The sequence below is a fragment of the Dipteris shenzhenensis genome, chromosome 4, assembly GCF_047967505.1.
Source record: "Dipteris shenzhenensis isolate YYH24624 ecotype China chromosome 4, Dip_SZ_1.0, whole genome shotgun sequence".
Classification (NCBI taxonomy): domain Eukaryota; kingdom Viridiplantae; phylum Streptophyta; class Polypodiopsida; order Gleicheniales; family Dipteridaceae; genus Dipteris; species Dipteris shenzhenensis.
This window is the reverse complement of record NC_141599.1, coordinates 40712370-40727317: the sequence shown is the minus strand read 5'-3', so window position 1 is coordinate 40727317 and position 14948 is coordinate 40712370. Positions and strand designations below refer to the sequence as shown.

The 14948-nt window shown below is 46.0% G+C and overlaps 1 protein-coding gene across 2 annotated transcripts; it reads left to right on the top strand.

Moving 5' to 3' along the window:
- Window positions 1–1225: 1225 nt before the first annotated feature.
- On the top strand, window positions 1226–4938 carry LOC147902862 (putative pentatricopeptide repeat-containing protein At3g01580). Of its 2 annotated transcripts, XM_087374228.1 has the most exons (4): window positions 1226–1260; window positions 1950–2050; window positions 2208–2272; window positions 2365–4938. In XM_087374228.1, the coding sequence occupies exons 2-4, from the start codon at window positions 1999–2001 to the stop codon at window positions 4513–4515; spliced, it is 2268 nt and encodes a 755-aa protein (XP_087230354.1). In that variant the 5' UTR covers window positions 1226–1260; window positions 1950–1998; the 3' UTR covers window positions 4516–4938. The 2 variants fall into 2 exon arrangements, with proteins under 2 accessions (XP_087230354.1, XP_087230353.1); XM_087374227.1 differs by lacking the exon at window positions 1226–1260 and having other exon boundaries at window positions 1718–2050.
- Window positions 4939–14948: the final 10010 nt, after the last annotated feature.

Sequence of the window (14948 nt, the reverse complement as noted above, 5' to 3'; positions counted from 1 at the left end):
TCTGACTTAGTTATGATGACTACCAGATACTACATGCACAAATTCCAAGCGTTGAAATGCCTTCTCAAACAAGATCCCTCAATCTTGGGCAAAGTGCTTGACTTCTTCTTTATGACAAAATTCCAAAATAGAGGTAGTCAGAATGACCATGGCTTGCTATGGGTAGAGAATGCACTTGTTTATGGCAAAAGCCTTGCCATTGACATTGAAAACTTTGTTGACAAGCACATATCCACAAACATTTCAAAGTGTGCATTACAAAGGAAAGACATCCAAAAACACAAACACACGAAAATTTGCCTAAAACGTAGCACATTATGTCGATTCTATTTTCCTAGACCTCTAATGTGAGCAACATAGAAGCGAGTGTGCACAAAAGCAACTACAAGAAAATCAATGCCTTCATGGAACAAACTTGCATGGAAACCTTGGACTTTGACAACTTCTTGAGCGTGTTATCTCTCACGAATGATGACTACGTGATGGCACTATGTTATAGCATAGTGCAGCCTACAATTTTCTTGAAAAGGCATCCCAAGGACACCTACACAAACAACTTCAACATCGTTACATCTGCGCTATGGGGCACAAGCGCTGACATTCAATTCATCATTAACCCCTACGCAGCTGCATCCTACTGCACTTTGTACATGACAGACAGATCAAGCCACGGTGGAAGCGGTGAAGATTTCTTTGGATAAACCATGACTATTTTGTGTTTGCAAGAGCTCCACACAACAAATGAGAGCACAACTACCATTGCAGGCTTCTTGCACGTCCTCGGACTAGAGGGGATGGGCACACGACATACTACAAGAACAGCATCACTCTGGCACAGAGAGATTTCATCCCACAACTAGGGTGTCGAGTGCTTGCTTACAACTTTCAACAACCTTCAACTTGGAGACATCACAATCATAAACGTTTACAAGTCTCCCAAAACTAGCGTCAACACTCTCCTTCGGCTTTGGACACACTGATTCAACACTCTCCTCCGAGCTCTGGACACACTGATTCAATGTACTTGCAGCAGCAAGACGCTAGCATACATCGTCGGAGACTTCAACATCTGCTACAAAAAAGCCAACTGCAACTTGGATACGCTGCTGTAATTATGCAAGTGCACATAATGAAGCAAACAATATCGCAACCAACAGTAGTGCATGGGTCGACACTCGACCATATTTGGGTCCGTGACAACATAGACGGCACAACAATTAGCAGCTCGAACTACGTGTACTAGTCCGACCACTCCTTGGTGTACGTAAGCATCGAGACAACCGGAGCTCCGAAGAAAACTTTTCCTTCCAAATGGCAAGTCGCATGAATTTTAGGTCACGTTTATTAATAGTGCCCTCCAGGAAGTAAAAAAAGTGTTCGTCTAGTGATTTTAGGTCACGTTTACTCCGTCGTATTCTCAATGATCTCTCTCTCCCTCTTTCCTCCCCAAGTCAAAGGCTGGGGTCGTGCGTAACGCGATCTCAGCTGGCTGTAAGATTAAACATTTTGCAGAATGATAATTTTCGACCCTACCTAGAACAACTGCCCGCATTCAGAATCTTACACGTATCGTGCTCCCACACCTTTGACGGAAGGGAAAGGGGGGTTCACTCATAAAATGGCTCGCACGCGTGCAGCCTTCCCCCTCCTTTTCCCTACTCTCTTCCCAAATCAATTTGTCCTTCTCTCTCTCTCTCTCTCTCTCTCCCCCCCCCCCCCCCTCTCTCTTCCCAAATCAACTAAGGGCAGTTGTACTCGCTTCTTCTTCTACTTAGTCTGAAGGCTCGCCCATCGGAGTTATGAAATAACTTTCAAAAATTAAAAAGTAGCTTATTTGGAGGCTCCCCTTCCCCTCTCTGCGCCCTCACAGTGCTCCTCCTCATGATGATCAACATAGATACAGGAGGAGGCAAACATCCCTGCCATAACCCCGGGTTTTGTGTTAGCAGAGATGCCCAATCCTGCTGCTTGGCAGCTTATCTACGCCCTCACTCTCCGATGGTTTCCCTCGAGGGCAGAGGTGTAGTGGTGGAGGAATTTTCGCGTTCAGGTACTGCCGTCTTTACTGTATTTTTGCAACGCTGGGTAATTTAGTTAAGAAAACCGGATGAGGAGGGCTCTTCTTATCTTAATTTTAGCAATTGGAGAAAAAAGGTTTTTGCTATCGGCTTCTAACATTTGGTTTTCCTTGTGGTTATGCTTGGCAGATCAGTCGGGGACGGAGCGCTTATGGAAGGAGCACTTCACGGTTCCCTCACATAGACAGAGCAAAGTAAGCGTGCGACGCAAAAGAACTGAATGGTTTGCACCGGTAAATCATAAGATTGGCTAGCCTGATGAGTATGTTGTGAATCTTAACAACAGAAACACCTAAGATCTCCAGACTTCAAGCATACAATTTCGAAGGAGGCACTATGGATGGACGGCTGGTACAATCCAAGTTCGGTTAAAGACATGCTAGTGAAAATGCCCAGAGCATCCACTGGTCAGGCCCAAGACCGTGGCTTGGTGGATGAGCGTGGCAAGGCTGGAGTAAAGGTCAATGCATCTTGGGAAAAGCTCAGCTTAGGGGAGGCTCTCGAGTCTATGGAACGGATGCCCCAGCCGCCTTCAGTTCAGAACCTTACATGCATCTTACAGAAGTGCAGAGCAAAGAAAAATCTAGCGTATACCAAGCGCTTGTATGCCTATCTGTGCAAGAATGGGCTAGAAGATCATAGATCTCTTGGGAACTACGTCGTTCCAATGTTGGTGCAAGTTGGAAGCATGTGGGATGCTCAGCAGGTTTTTAACAAGTTGGTTGACCGGAATAAGTATTCTTGGACTTCGCTCATCTGGGGTTATATCGAATTTGGAGGTTCAAGGCATGCCCTCAACCTCTACCAGAAAATGCAAGAGGATTTTGTACACCCTAGCAAGTATACGTTTGTCATGGTACTGAAGGCTTGTGCTAGGCTCAAAGATGGAGAAAGAGGTCGGCAAATACATGCTGAGACAGCCAGAGAGGGGCTGGAAACTGATACTTTTGTTGGCAACACCTTGGTGGATATGTATGCCAAATGTGGCTTGCTTGCAGAAGCATGGGAAGCTTTTGACAAGCTGCCAGTTCGAGATGAGGTCTCGTGGAATGCGCTAATGGCAGGATACGCCCAGCATGGGCATGGTGAGGAAGCTCTTCACTGTCTTGAACAGATGCAAGTGGAGGGTCTCTCTCCAGATGCAGTCACGTTTGTTTGCAGCTTGAAAGCTTGTGGCAACATCAAAGCGATAGACAAAGGCCGAGAAATACATGCTGAGATAGTGCGAAAGGGGCTAGAAAGCGATCTTCTTGTTGGCAACACCTTGGTGGATATGTATGCCAAACGTGGCTTGCTTGAGGAAGCATGGGAGGCGTTTGATGAACTGTCAGTCCGAGATGAGGTCTCCTGGACTGCACTGATTGCAGGGTATGCTGAGCAGGGGCTTGGTGAGGAAGCGCTCAACTGTCTTGAGCAGATGCAAGAGGAGGGCATCCCTCCCGATGCTGTAACATTTGTTTGCAGCTTGAAAGCTTGTGGCACCATAAGGGCGATAGACAAGGGACGGAAAATGCATGCTGAGATAGCCAGAAACGTGCTGGAAAGAGATCTTGCTGTTGGCACCACCTTGGTGGATATGTATGCCAAATGTGGCTCTCTTGCAGAAGCACGGGAAGTGTTTGAGAAGCTGCTAGTTCGAAATGAGGTCTCGTGGAATGCACTGATGGCAGGATATGCTGAGAATGCGCTTGGTGAGGAAGTTCTCAACTGTCTTGAACAGATGCAACTGGAGGGTCTCTCTCCAGATGCTGTCACATTCTTTTGCAGCTTGAAAGCTTGTGGCACCATAGGAGCCTTAAACAAGGGACGAGAAATGCATGCCGAGATAGCCAGAAAGGGGTTGGAAATGGAACTTTCTGTTGGCAACACTGTGGTGGATATGTATGCAAAATGTGGCTCGCTTGCAGAAGCATGGGAAGCGTTTGAGACACTACCGGTTCGAGATGAGGTCTCATGGAACGCACTGATTGCAGGATATGCCCAGCATGGAGAAAGTGAAATGGTTTTTTTAATGCTTGAGACAATGAGAGGAGAAGAAATAAAGCCAAATGGGGTCACTTTCTCCATCGTCCTTACTGTATGCAGTCACATGGGTCTAGTGGAAAAGGGGCAGAATTACTTTGAGGCTATGGGCAAAGACTACGGCATCACTCCAACTATTGAGCACCACAGTGGCATGGTTGACCTCTTTGGCCGCGCAGGCCAATTAGATGAGGCAGTAGCGATGGTGAAGAAGATGCCTTTCTATCCTGATCTTACAATGTGGCATACGGTATTGGGTGCTTGTCGAAAGTGGGGTAATGTGGAGCTTGGAAGACTGGCCTTTGAACATGCAGTGCGATTGGAGGAAAAGGTTGCTGCATCCTATGTCTTGATGGCCAACATCTATGCAGATGTGCACGAAAGGAAGAGAAGAAGGTCGAGGCAATGGGAATGAAAAAACAAGCATGGAAGAAGCCAACACAGAGTTGGTGGTCTGAAGTGGGGAGATTGTTGATTAGTTTTTCATAGGGGATACGAGACATTCCCAAAGCAAAAATATGTATGCAAAGCTAGATCTTTCTCTCGAATTCAAGGGAAAGGGTATGTTTCAGATTTGCATCACATGTCACAACATATATCGTCGATGCAAAGAAAGATGGGCTTGTGGTGGGCATAGGAGATGCTAACTATCAAGTGTGTCCTACTCAATACTGCTAAGGGGACACCCATACATGTTAACTATCTTTGGGTTTGTACTAACTACGAGAAGACCATTGCACTGATAGAGATAGAGCAATGAACTATTCTTGTTGGAGATGCAAACCGCTTTCATGTCGTTTGAAACAAACCTCTTAACAAATCCCTCATTGTAAGCCTCCTACAAGGGAATCAGTAGTAAAAAATATGATCTGGTCTAGCTAGCATGTCACCACCCAATTGTAGATGTTTGCTAGGATCACCCCCAATCTAGAAGTCAAGCAACCCTTGGCGTGTGCCCTCCTAGGTGAATGTACGTCACAAGGTTGCACCCACGCATGGGCCTTAGCCCTCACTTTTATAACCTAGGATGTCTTAAGTGTCTTTGCACTATGATTGTCCTTAGCGTACCAAAAGTATCACGTGTCCTAACTTTCCCAAGGTTAGGATCAATGCCCTAACTTTCCCAAGGTTAGGATCAATGCCCTGACATAACATCTCCTTTCCTTGTTGAGACATGGTTTGGGCGAAAGAAAGAAAGAAAGTCTATTACTGTCCACGGGAGATATGGGACAACAAAAGAATCATTTAGGGAGTGCAAAAAGCAACTCCAATTATTTAGGAGACCTACATAATATTATGAAGACCATGAACGGCCATACATCAGTTTAAGACTAAGAGTCTTTTGGTTTAGATTTAAACTCTTTAATGATTGCTATGCCTTCATAATATATTGCCCATTTTTCATTCTTTCGAGCCTCTCGTACTTTCTGGAGTTCACTAGCCTTCTCTTAAGCTGCTGAGGGGTACGATCTTTTGCTATCCATATCTTGGTACCTTTCAAGGCTTTGGTTTGGCAAAGAATTGCCAAACTATCCTCTTGAGTCTTGAATGTGATGATGGCATGATTTTGTGGTATGGGGTGAAGTGCCTCCACTACTGAAGTATCCCAAGTGAGCATGGGCATGGCGTTTGCTATATTTTCGAGACATTGCTCAAACGGTTAAAGAACTTTGAAATCCTCGCTTTGCCAATGCTCCGGCAATGCCCCAATCTGTACATTAAGTGCAAGTTTTTCTCTAGCTTTCTTCTCCTTCCACACTAAATCCACATGTTTGTCGAGTTTGATTTGACCTCGTGCAAAATCAAATTATCGAGCTTGGAAATAGCATGTGAAGGAGGATCATTCACACACTGGTTTACAGCTTCTTGAATGCATTTTTGGTTAGATTGCTTCTCCAGTTGGGTCTCCAGTGCCGCTAGGCGCTTGAGTACACTCTCCATATGCATTTTCAATTCATGGTTCTCCCTTTGAAGGTTGTCAATTTGTTCTTGCGGACTCATCGTGTGCTTGAGTTCACCCTGCCTTGTTCAGTTTACGATTAGAGAGGCCCCTGCAAAGGAACTCACAGCTTGTGCAAAGGATTTGACTTTTGTTTTGACCATATTGGAGTTTCAACTGTGATTCCGTCAAAAGATCAGCGTCCAGTTCCGTCACCAGAGCAAGATTCTGTCAAGTTCCGTCAGATTGTGTCCACAATGCATGGACGGGTTGTCCGAGAACTCCCCACGAATGGCGACCTGTTTCGAGTTGATGAGCAGGCCGAGAGGCTTCTCTGTTTATTCGTTTTGGGACTGATGCGAGCTAGGGTTCGTCGAGCTGTGGAATCCTTGATGTAGCAGTTGCAGGTCCAACTCTGTTCGACGAGCCAATGGTAGCAGCTACGCGCTTAAAAGCATGGCGGACCAACTCGACTGTGGCGGCGGTTTCCAGTTTGAGTTGTGCGATGGACGACTTCGAGCTGTTGCTTGCAAGCTACAAACGGACAAACACAGTGGCGGCTAGGGTTTGCCAACCGAACTCGCTAACGGAACAGGCTATGGTTAACAGGGCTCCATGGCTTCACTAAGCTTCGCTCAGCCAGGACATGAGAGAGAGAGAGAGAGAGGGGGGCGGCGGGGAGGGGGAGAGAGAGAGAGAAGGGGCGGGGGGTGAAGAGAGATAGAGAGAGAGAGATATATAGAGGGAGGGGGGAGGGAGAGAGAATCTAAGGGCTTAGCATGGGTTTAGGATGGGAAAATTTTTGTATCATTACTCCCATCCTGCACCAAGTGGTCTAGGATGGATTTAGAATGGGAGTAGCCACTTTTTCTCCCATCCTGGACCATGGCCTTTAGGCCCTGGCAGCAAGAATGGGTTCCCTAAAAAATGGGTTCCCCTTTTTTAGGGATTCAAAAACATGGAAGGATGACATGTGTCCTTGTCCCCACAAGGTCCCCACCTCTTAAACACATGAAATGATGCCATGTGTCCTCTTCCTCCTAAACCCATCCCTAGTTCTTTTTTACTTGGCCAGCACTAGACCGTTCTTTCCACTTCTGAAATCCTACACAGCCACGTGTTTCATTCTAACTCGTTAGATCGTCCCTTCGCTAAAAATAAACAAGTATCGTCCCTTCGCTAAAAATAAACAAGTAACCAAGCGAAACACGTCCAAAAACAATGTGAAAACACTTAAAAAAACAATGTGCGCAAGTAACCAAGTAAAAGCAAGTAAACAATGTCTGCTTTCCGTTGGAGAAGGCGAATTCTTTTGTTTGAAGGTTGGCAGGTTACAAGTTTCCAGGTGTGCTTTTGTCATGGTTTCGTTTTCCTTGTTATTCCGTTTTTCTTTGTCTGCAGCTCGACTTTAACTTTATCGCTAGCTTTATGTTTATAGCTGCGTTTATATTACTTTCTTCGAAAGTCTCATAGAGTCCTTCAATCATTATGGAGCTTTCAAGCGGCCGATGATCATGGTTTTCCACGCACTTGCAACAAGTAAAAACAACGTTGCTTTTCCGATTTTCAAAAAACATACATAGTAAGCTACTTTGCAGAACTCCCAGTAGCGTTCACGTTCGGCTTCTTTCACTGTTCGAAAACCAAGCTGCTCCTTCGTTGATTGTTGAACTCGGGATCTTCTCCAAAGCTACCATAGGACCTGCTCGTCACACTCAGTCACTCGGTTGTGGTTACCCCAGGTGCTTCTTAGCTTCTCTCTCTCCAAGCTTAAACCTTCTCTTGCAGGCTACTCCAAGCTTAAACCTTCTCGTGCAGGCTACTCGAGCTGCTATCCCGAACGATATGCCTGATTTTAATACCCTTCAATGCTCTCGATCGCTCTCGTTCAATCATTACTTGGTGAGGGAAGCAATTTCACCTCTTTTGAGAGCCTCTCCAACTTTGTTAAGCTTTTCGATTTCAAATTTCGTGTCTCATAATCAGGGCCCCCGAAATCTCACAAGGATGGTTAGCGGGGATGATTCAATAAGCTCTCCAGGTGGAAAAACATTAGTTATTCCGTCTTCCGAAGTTACTACTCTCGATGTCAGTTGTCGAATGATAATTTCTATATGTTTATCAGATATTTATACTCCATACTGGAGAGAAGGATCTGGCTTCTCCATAGATTTGGGAAAGTTTATTGAGGCTTGTTGCGACCCTGAGCAAGGAGCGGAATTACTGCGATTGCAACTCAAGGATCGCATTCGCATAGCAGAGGGAGGGGACGGCAGTATATATTGGGGATGAAGATGACAAGAGTCGAGACGATGGTGAGGTGAGGTGGCGTTGGCGTTGGGCCCAAATCGATTCATGGACACACCACACACATCCGCACGCCCCCTTCAACTCTCTGCTGTCAATCCTAGTCATCATAATCCCGGCGTCCTAGGTTACTACTAGGATTGTTTTTGAATTTTCGGACTAGGTGTGGAGATTGTCACAATGGACTGAGTTAGCGGGACCTTCAAGTTAGCGCGATGGTTAGGTTGCTTTAGGGTTGGTATTTTTAGGGTTGTGAGAGGCATCATTTGTGAGGTGTTTGTGGAATGTGGAGATCATTCGTGCTGCTCTGGTCCTCGCGTTTGCTGGAGGTGATCCTTTTATTTTGACAGGCGACACACTTATTCTAGCACTCAGAACATGACTCCGAAGATTCCCAATTAGTCGTATAACACCCCTATTCCATTTTCTAGAAATATCTTCGATTCCTGCTGAAACAGAAGCGATCGAAAGAGATTCTAACAACTGCTCAACTTTCGGAAGACCTTGAATGATATCCCCAAATCTCAATCTGTCATATAGTAATGTTATTAAAGTATCTCCTTCTCTGATTTTATCCCTGTAATCTTTATGAATAGTTGCAAACATCAATAATTGTTGCGATCTGATCAAAGTTTGCAAAACTGTCAATGATAACTATTGCCAACTCATGAGATCATGGACATAGTGAATCATTTTAGATATAATAAGATGTTATTTATACGCACTTTTATATTTCCATAGTCGTAATTCTTTGGAATCTTGCAAAGGCAAAAATTGTAACTACAACTGCTCGAAGATGTGTGAAGATGATTACCTTGATGGTTTGAACATCTTTGATCGTTGGATTGTGTGTAGCTTTTGTGCTTGAATTTATCATCTTTAGGAAATTGCACATATGCTAACCAACATATCCAAACATGCAGAACATGAGGAATGCATATTGACTAATCATGATTGTTTTTCAGATTCCAACATTCTAGCAAAGAAATAGGCGACTTCTCATCGAGCTGTGGACGTAACAAAGGATACTCCACGTAAGTAGAATGTACGGTCATTTCAATTCTGAAATGTTTCTGCACTGTCTGTTGCTCTGGTCTGCATTAATGCGCTACACCTCCAACACTGGAGGTGACTATTCGAAACGGGGGGTTGGCACGTTTCCCTATGATATATAATTTTTGGAGAGACATGTGCCGACTCTCCACCATACATTACGTATGGTTTTTTTTTTTTAACACCTCATCTTGAGCACGCACACTTCTTCGCACATTCTTTTTCCGCAAGGGAACATTACATTTGCTTGGTTCGACCAACATACAATTTATGTCTACAACACTTCTGTTTTCGAGATGTTTGCAGCCTCCAAACGAGTGTCTTCTCCTAAAGGTACGCACAACAAAATGTATTTGCTTGAATCAAGTTATTTTATCAATTCTTTCACCTTCTAAAGATAGAGGTTCAGTCCATTTTGTTTTTCCTGTTGCGTTTAGACAAGACCACGTGAGTGAAATTGTAGCAAAGTTTCGGATGGTTTTTATTATTAATCCCTGTAGGTGTTTGAACCTTAACATAAGACATCGATTCATGTCACGATGTAGAAATGACCATCGGAAACTCCTTCGAACATGACCATTCGTCAACGCTTAGAGCAGCCTAAGGTCGAGCTATTCAACTTGATATAACATCAAGAAAGATGTCCTTGAGGCCAGCTACGTCATCGTGGTTGACCATCGCAGATAGATACAAGCAATGGGTTAGTAATTGCGCGGCTATTTTCTCTAGCCTTCAAATCTGCGGTGTCTGTGGCATAACCACGCTACTGTCTGCAAACCAAAGGATCGTTTCTTCGCAAGGCATAGGCATCTCGAGCCACAGCGCCGCACTCGGAAACATGATACTTTTGGATGCCTGCGAGAATATGGGCATGCAAGTGACTTACTGGAAATGCCAAAGCTGCACACGAGATGCCCAGCGGAGCAGATACATTGTGCGGTTGATGCCACAGTACTCTCGGCAGTTGCTTAAAACAAACCACCTCCACACGCAACTACTAAGCATCATAGATATATCCATTTCAGTTACCACGACTGCAAATGCGATTGCTCGTGGCACACTCGATCGAAGGTCACTTCTAGACAATCCTCTGATATCTTGGCGAAACGTCCCACTAAGCTCGGCTCAAGAAATCGTGACGAACGAGCTGTCAGGTGTGCTCGCATACAACATCGAGAACAATCCAATATTGCGCAAGTACAATTCTTTAGTAGAGCGTGCGGACATCAAGATGGGTATGTGCATCTTGAGTCCTCAAACCATTGCAGGTATTTTGGAACTACACGATGAGATAGCTCCCTTCAAGTTAATGTCAATAGCGGAATCTCAACCTGAGCTCCTGCTTTTGCAAAACATGGTGGACCCCGCGAACCGTCGCGCCTTTGATGCAAGGGACAAGCATGAGTTTGCCTCCATACAGCTACGGGGTACAGAAATGCTTTCAGAGAGGGTCGCTTCATTCCACGTCGACGGAGTAGCAGCAGCTGGCAGTGCGTACGACGTTGACATAACCATGGAGTCAGCAGTGTTCCCCTTCCTGTTCCCTTTCGGACGGGGCTACTATGATGGCTGCATACAGTTCAGCAACTATGTGAAAATGAGAATATGCACCTTATTCTCTATCTACACGCTCTACAAGCCGTACTTGTTGATCATGTTCCAGTTAAAACAGGCAGTGATGATTGCCAATTCAAGCAACTCTACATGCTTGCAACGAGACATCGACCAATATAGGAAAGCCAACCCTGCCACGACCGATGAAGACGCAATGAGACACGTGCTTCGCTACAGCATGCCATCAACAATGCCGGGGTCCCCATCGTGGCATCGATGGCAACTGAAGGACCTCATAACGATGGTCGATGCATTGGGCCTCCCAGATTTCTTTCTGACATTCACTGCAGACGAGGACACCGATACACGGTGGCAAGAAATTAATGTGATCGAGAGCATCGCAACACATTATAATGCGCAATTCACTTGGAAGGACTGTCCTGTTGAATGCGTGGCACTTTTCCACGCACGCTTCCACATGTTCATGCGCAAGCATTTGCTTTCATCCGACGGTCTGCTTGGCCGAATACAACACCATGTCGTTCGTTATGAGATACAAAACAGGGGCTCCCTACACGCCCATGTCATATTGTGGGTCCACCATGATGACCGTCAGCGAATTGCAAATGAGATTGCGGCTTACATCCCCAGGGACGAGGCCCTGGATCCTCAAAACACAAGGCTGCGAGAACTAGTTCTCAGGAAGCAGTTGCACGTATGCAGGAAAGCGTGCTACGTCGGACCGTCACACCACAGTTGCAAGCATGGCTTCCCTTTCGCAACACAGCCAGAATATGAACCCATCCTCGACCCTCTGACGCAACGTTGGTTGTATTATTGGCCAGGACATGAGCACCGAAACGTCGTCCCTTACCACCCTTCCGTGTTACTGTTGTGGGGTGCACACATGAACATACAGCGGGTGACAAACTCTTCAATCTCTCACTACCTCCTCAAGTACGCGATGAAATCTGAACCAATGGGCAAACTGAACATCCGTTCAGAAGACGCCTCGCGTTTGGGGTTGCAACATCTCGACGAAGTAAAGCTGAAACTCATCGCCGCAAGCCTCCTATCAAAACCAACCTCTCCAATAGAGGCCGCGCTAAACTGCATGCAGATAACTGCATGCAGATACCAACAATCACAAGGAGCGAGACCGTTCACTATGTCGACTCCTCGCCACCATCTCTAAGACAACACATCATCTCGCGAAACAACAACGTCACCCTGCACCCAGTCGACATATACTGCGGGAGACCGAGCGTCATCGAGGATAGCACGTTCTACGATTACCATAGGCAATATGTGATCCGAAAGCCCAAGGAAACACAATGTGGAACGGTCGGTCTTGACCTCTTAGGCAACAGGATCGCAAAATGTGAGCGAGTAGTCAGATTCACTGACTACCACCCTGGACATCAACCAGAGGGGTACTTCTACAACGTGCTCTTGCGAAAACTCAGCTTCAGGAATGAAAGGGAGCTCATATCACCTGCCAACACAGCTGGATCCTACTTTGTCGAATGCCAAATGCGTGGCCTCATATTGAGCAACGAGGACCTCGAGATGTATGTGACCGAATACACGCAAAGGAACTTGCTAGCGACGGACCACATGGACCAGTTGATCAATATGATATTGCAAAAGGTTGCGATCATCCGAGACTGCCCGATGGAAGCGCCTAACATCGACCAGCAAACCGTTGAAGGGCCAACACGCACGAGGATGTTGGAAAAAATGGCCGAGTTTCGCACCGTCGCCAATGCCGCATTGACAGTAGAACAACAAAGAGTCTTCGAAAGCCTAGCTTCAACAAGCTCGGAGCTGCACGTTGTCTGTGGAACACCAGGTAGCGGCAAAAGCTTCTTGATACGGTACTATGTTTCGCATCTGGTAGCGCAAAACAAAACGGCAATACTCTGTGCATCAACAGGGGCGGCTGCGATGCGGCTGAGCGGGATTGCAACCACTGTACACTACCAATTCAAGATCCCTGTGCGCAGCAGTCAGTACCCACTGAACATCCATGAGACAGATGAGCGACACCTCGCAATCAAGGAAGCCAACGCGATCATCATTGACGAGATGTCCATGCAAACAAGGATGACTTTCGATCTCGTGGTAAGACAAATCGTCAATGTGACTAATGGCACATTGCATGAGCCATTCAGACACAAAATGCTCATAATTTTTGGTGACCTGGTGCAATTACCGCCAGTCTGCAAACACCGCGAGGATCTCTGCGAGCTATGCCACATCACGTCCTCTGTGCACTGGGCTCAAGCGAAAATGTACCACATGCAATTCTCGGTGCGACATGCACGAGACATGCCGTTCCTGGCATTCTTGCATACCATAAGACTCAGGACGCCCACAACTGACGAGATTTCCGACTGTTTGGGGCAGTGCATTGTCGACAAGGAAGGTGCATGCCACTTCATCGATGCCGAAACAACCATCATTTGCACGCACAGAGTCGATGTCGCTACCTTCAACGATGAGCTTGTGGAGAAATTCAACACTCCCGAGATGATTGTGCATGTTCAAATACACAGTAACGCCACGAGCGAACCAGCTCTCAAAGAATGGTTGGAGGACAAAAGCTTCAACGAGATAGGAAAAATTTGCGTGGGGACGAAGGCAATGATAACGGAAAACATCGACCTCGCAATAGGTGCCGCAAATGGAGCAATGTGCAAAATCAAGAGCATCAATGCAACTAGCAGGGGAGAAATCAACGGTATCACTGTCGTCATGGACACAACAGCGGCCGCGCTCACATTACGACGCTCGAAGCATCAGCGAAAGGCAATAAATGGAAAATGGTTCCACAAGTCCACATTTCCACTAACCCTAGCATACGCTATCACGGGACACAAATCCCAAGGCGCAACCATATCCAACAAAGCGCTGCTCATATTTCGAGGAGTGTTTGCCCCTGGCCTAGCATACGTGATGTTGTCCAGAGTGACTGAGAGAACGAGGCTGCACATACTACATTGCCCACATCCAGACATATTCAGACCAATTCCACGAGAGTTCTCACAGCCGACAACACAACCACGCGCATAAAGGTATTCACTACCAGAGATTGAAAAAGGCAGAGACAAGTCATGAATATGTTACGTCAAACATGCATGCAAGGAAAATGGTTTTAATATCTTGTCTGTTGTCGAGAACAGGTGCAGAGAATCAGAAAGCTCAGGACATTGCAGCATAAGACATGGACGCAAACAAGGTATATTCCACCAGCATGAAAGAATCTTTTTTTCTTGAAGATTTAAAAAGACGGCTCATTTGAAAAGACGGTGTAATAAGTCGTGCCTGCAAGCAACTATTTGAGCTATACAAAAGCAATGCGAAGGCAACAAAACCTCCACCAGCAAAGAGGAGGTTCTTCCTAACCACAAAGCAATTCCGGCTAGCAAACAATGCAGGAGAACGTCCGGGAGCTTACATCAACGGCTTCAACACGTATGTGGAACTACGCGACTTCATTGACAACTGCAATAGGCGTTTGCTAGCTAAAAGAGAGCCGGGAGGCTTGAGATTCGCAAATGGTACGTAATGCTTCCGAAAATTAAAAAAAACCGCAACAATTGAGAAAAAGAATTAACGAGTTGCAAGAACAACAAACTCATCATGGATTGCACTTCTCCTGCAGGACTCCTCAAAGAGATCCTTGTCGAGCTTGACATTGAGTTCGATGAGACTGATAGGATGATGGAAAGTTTGGAGGGGCAGAAGCTACTAGACACGAAGACGAAAGGGATCACAGGGTATGCGTGCGAGCTGCTGCATTACGGGTACAACGTATCCTTGGAGTTGCTGAGGGACACGACACGCGATCAAGGAATGGCTATACTCGAACAATTCATGGAACAATTTGGAGGGACGCACGACACGACGCACCCGGTGATGACAATGGAGAAGCTTACGTATATTTTCGACAGGGACTTATACGAGGAGCGCTTCGGTATTGGAAACGATCC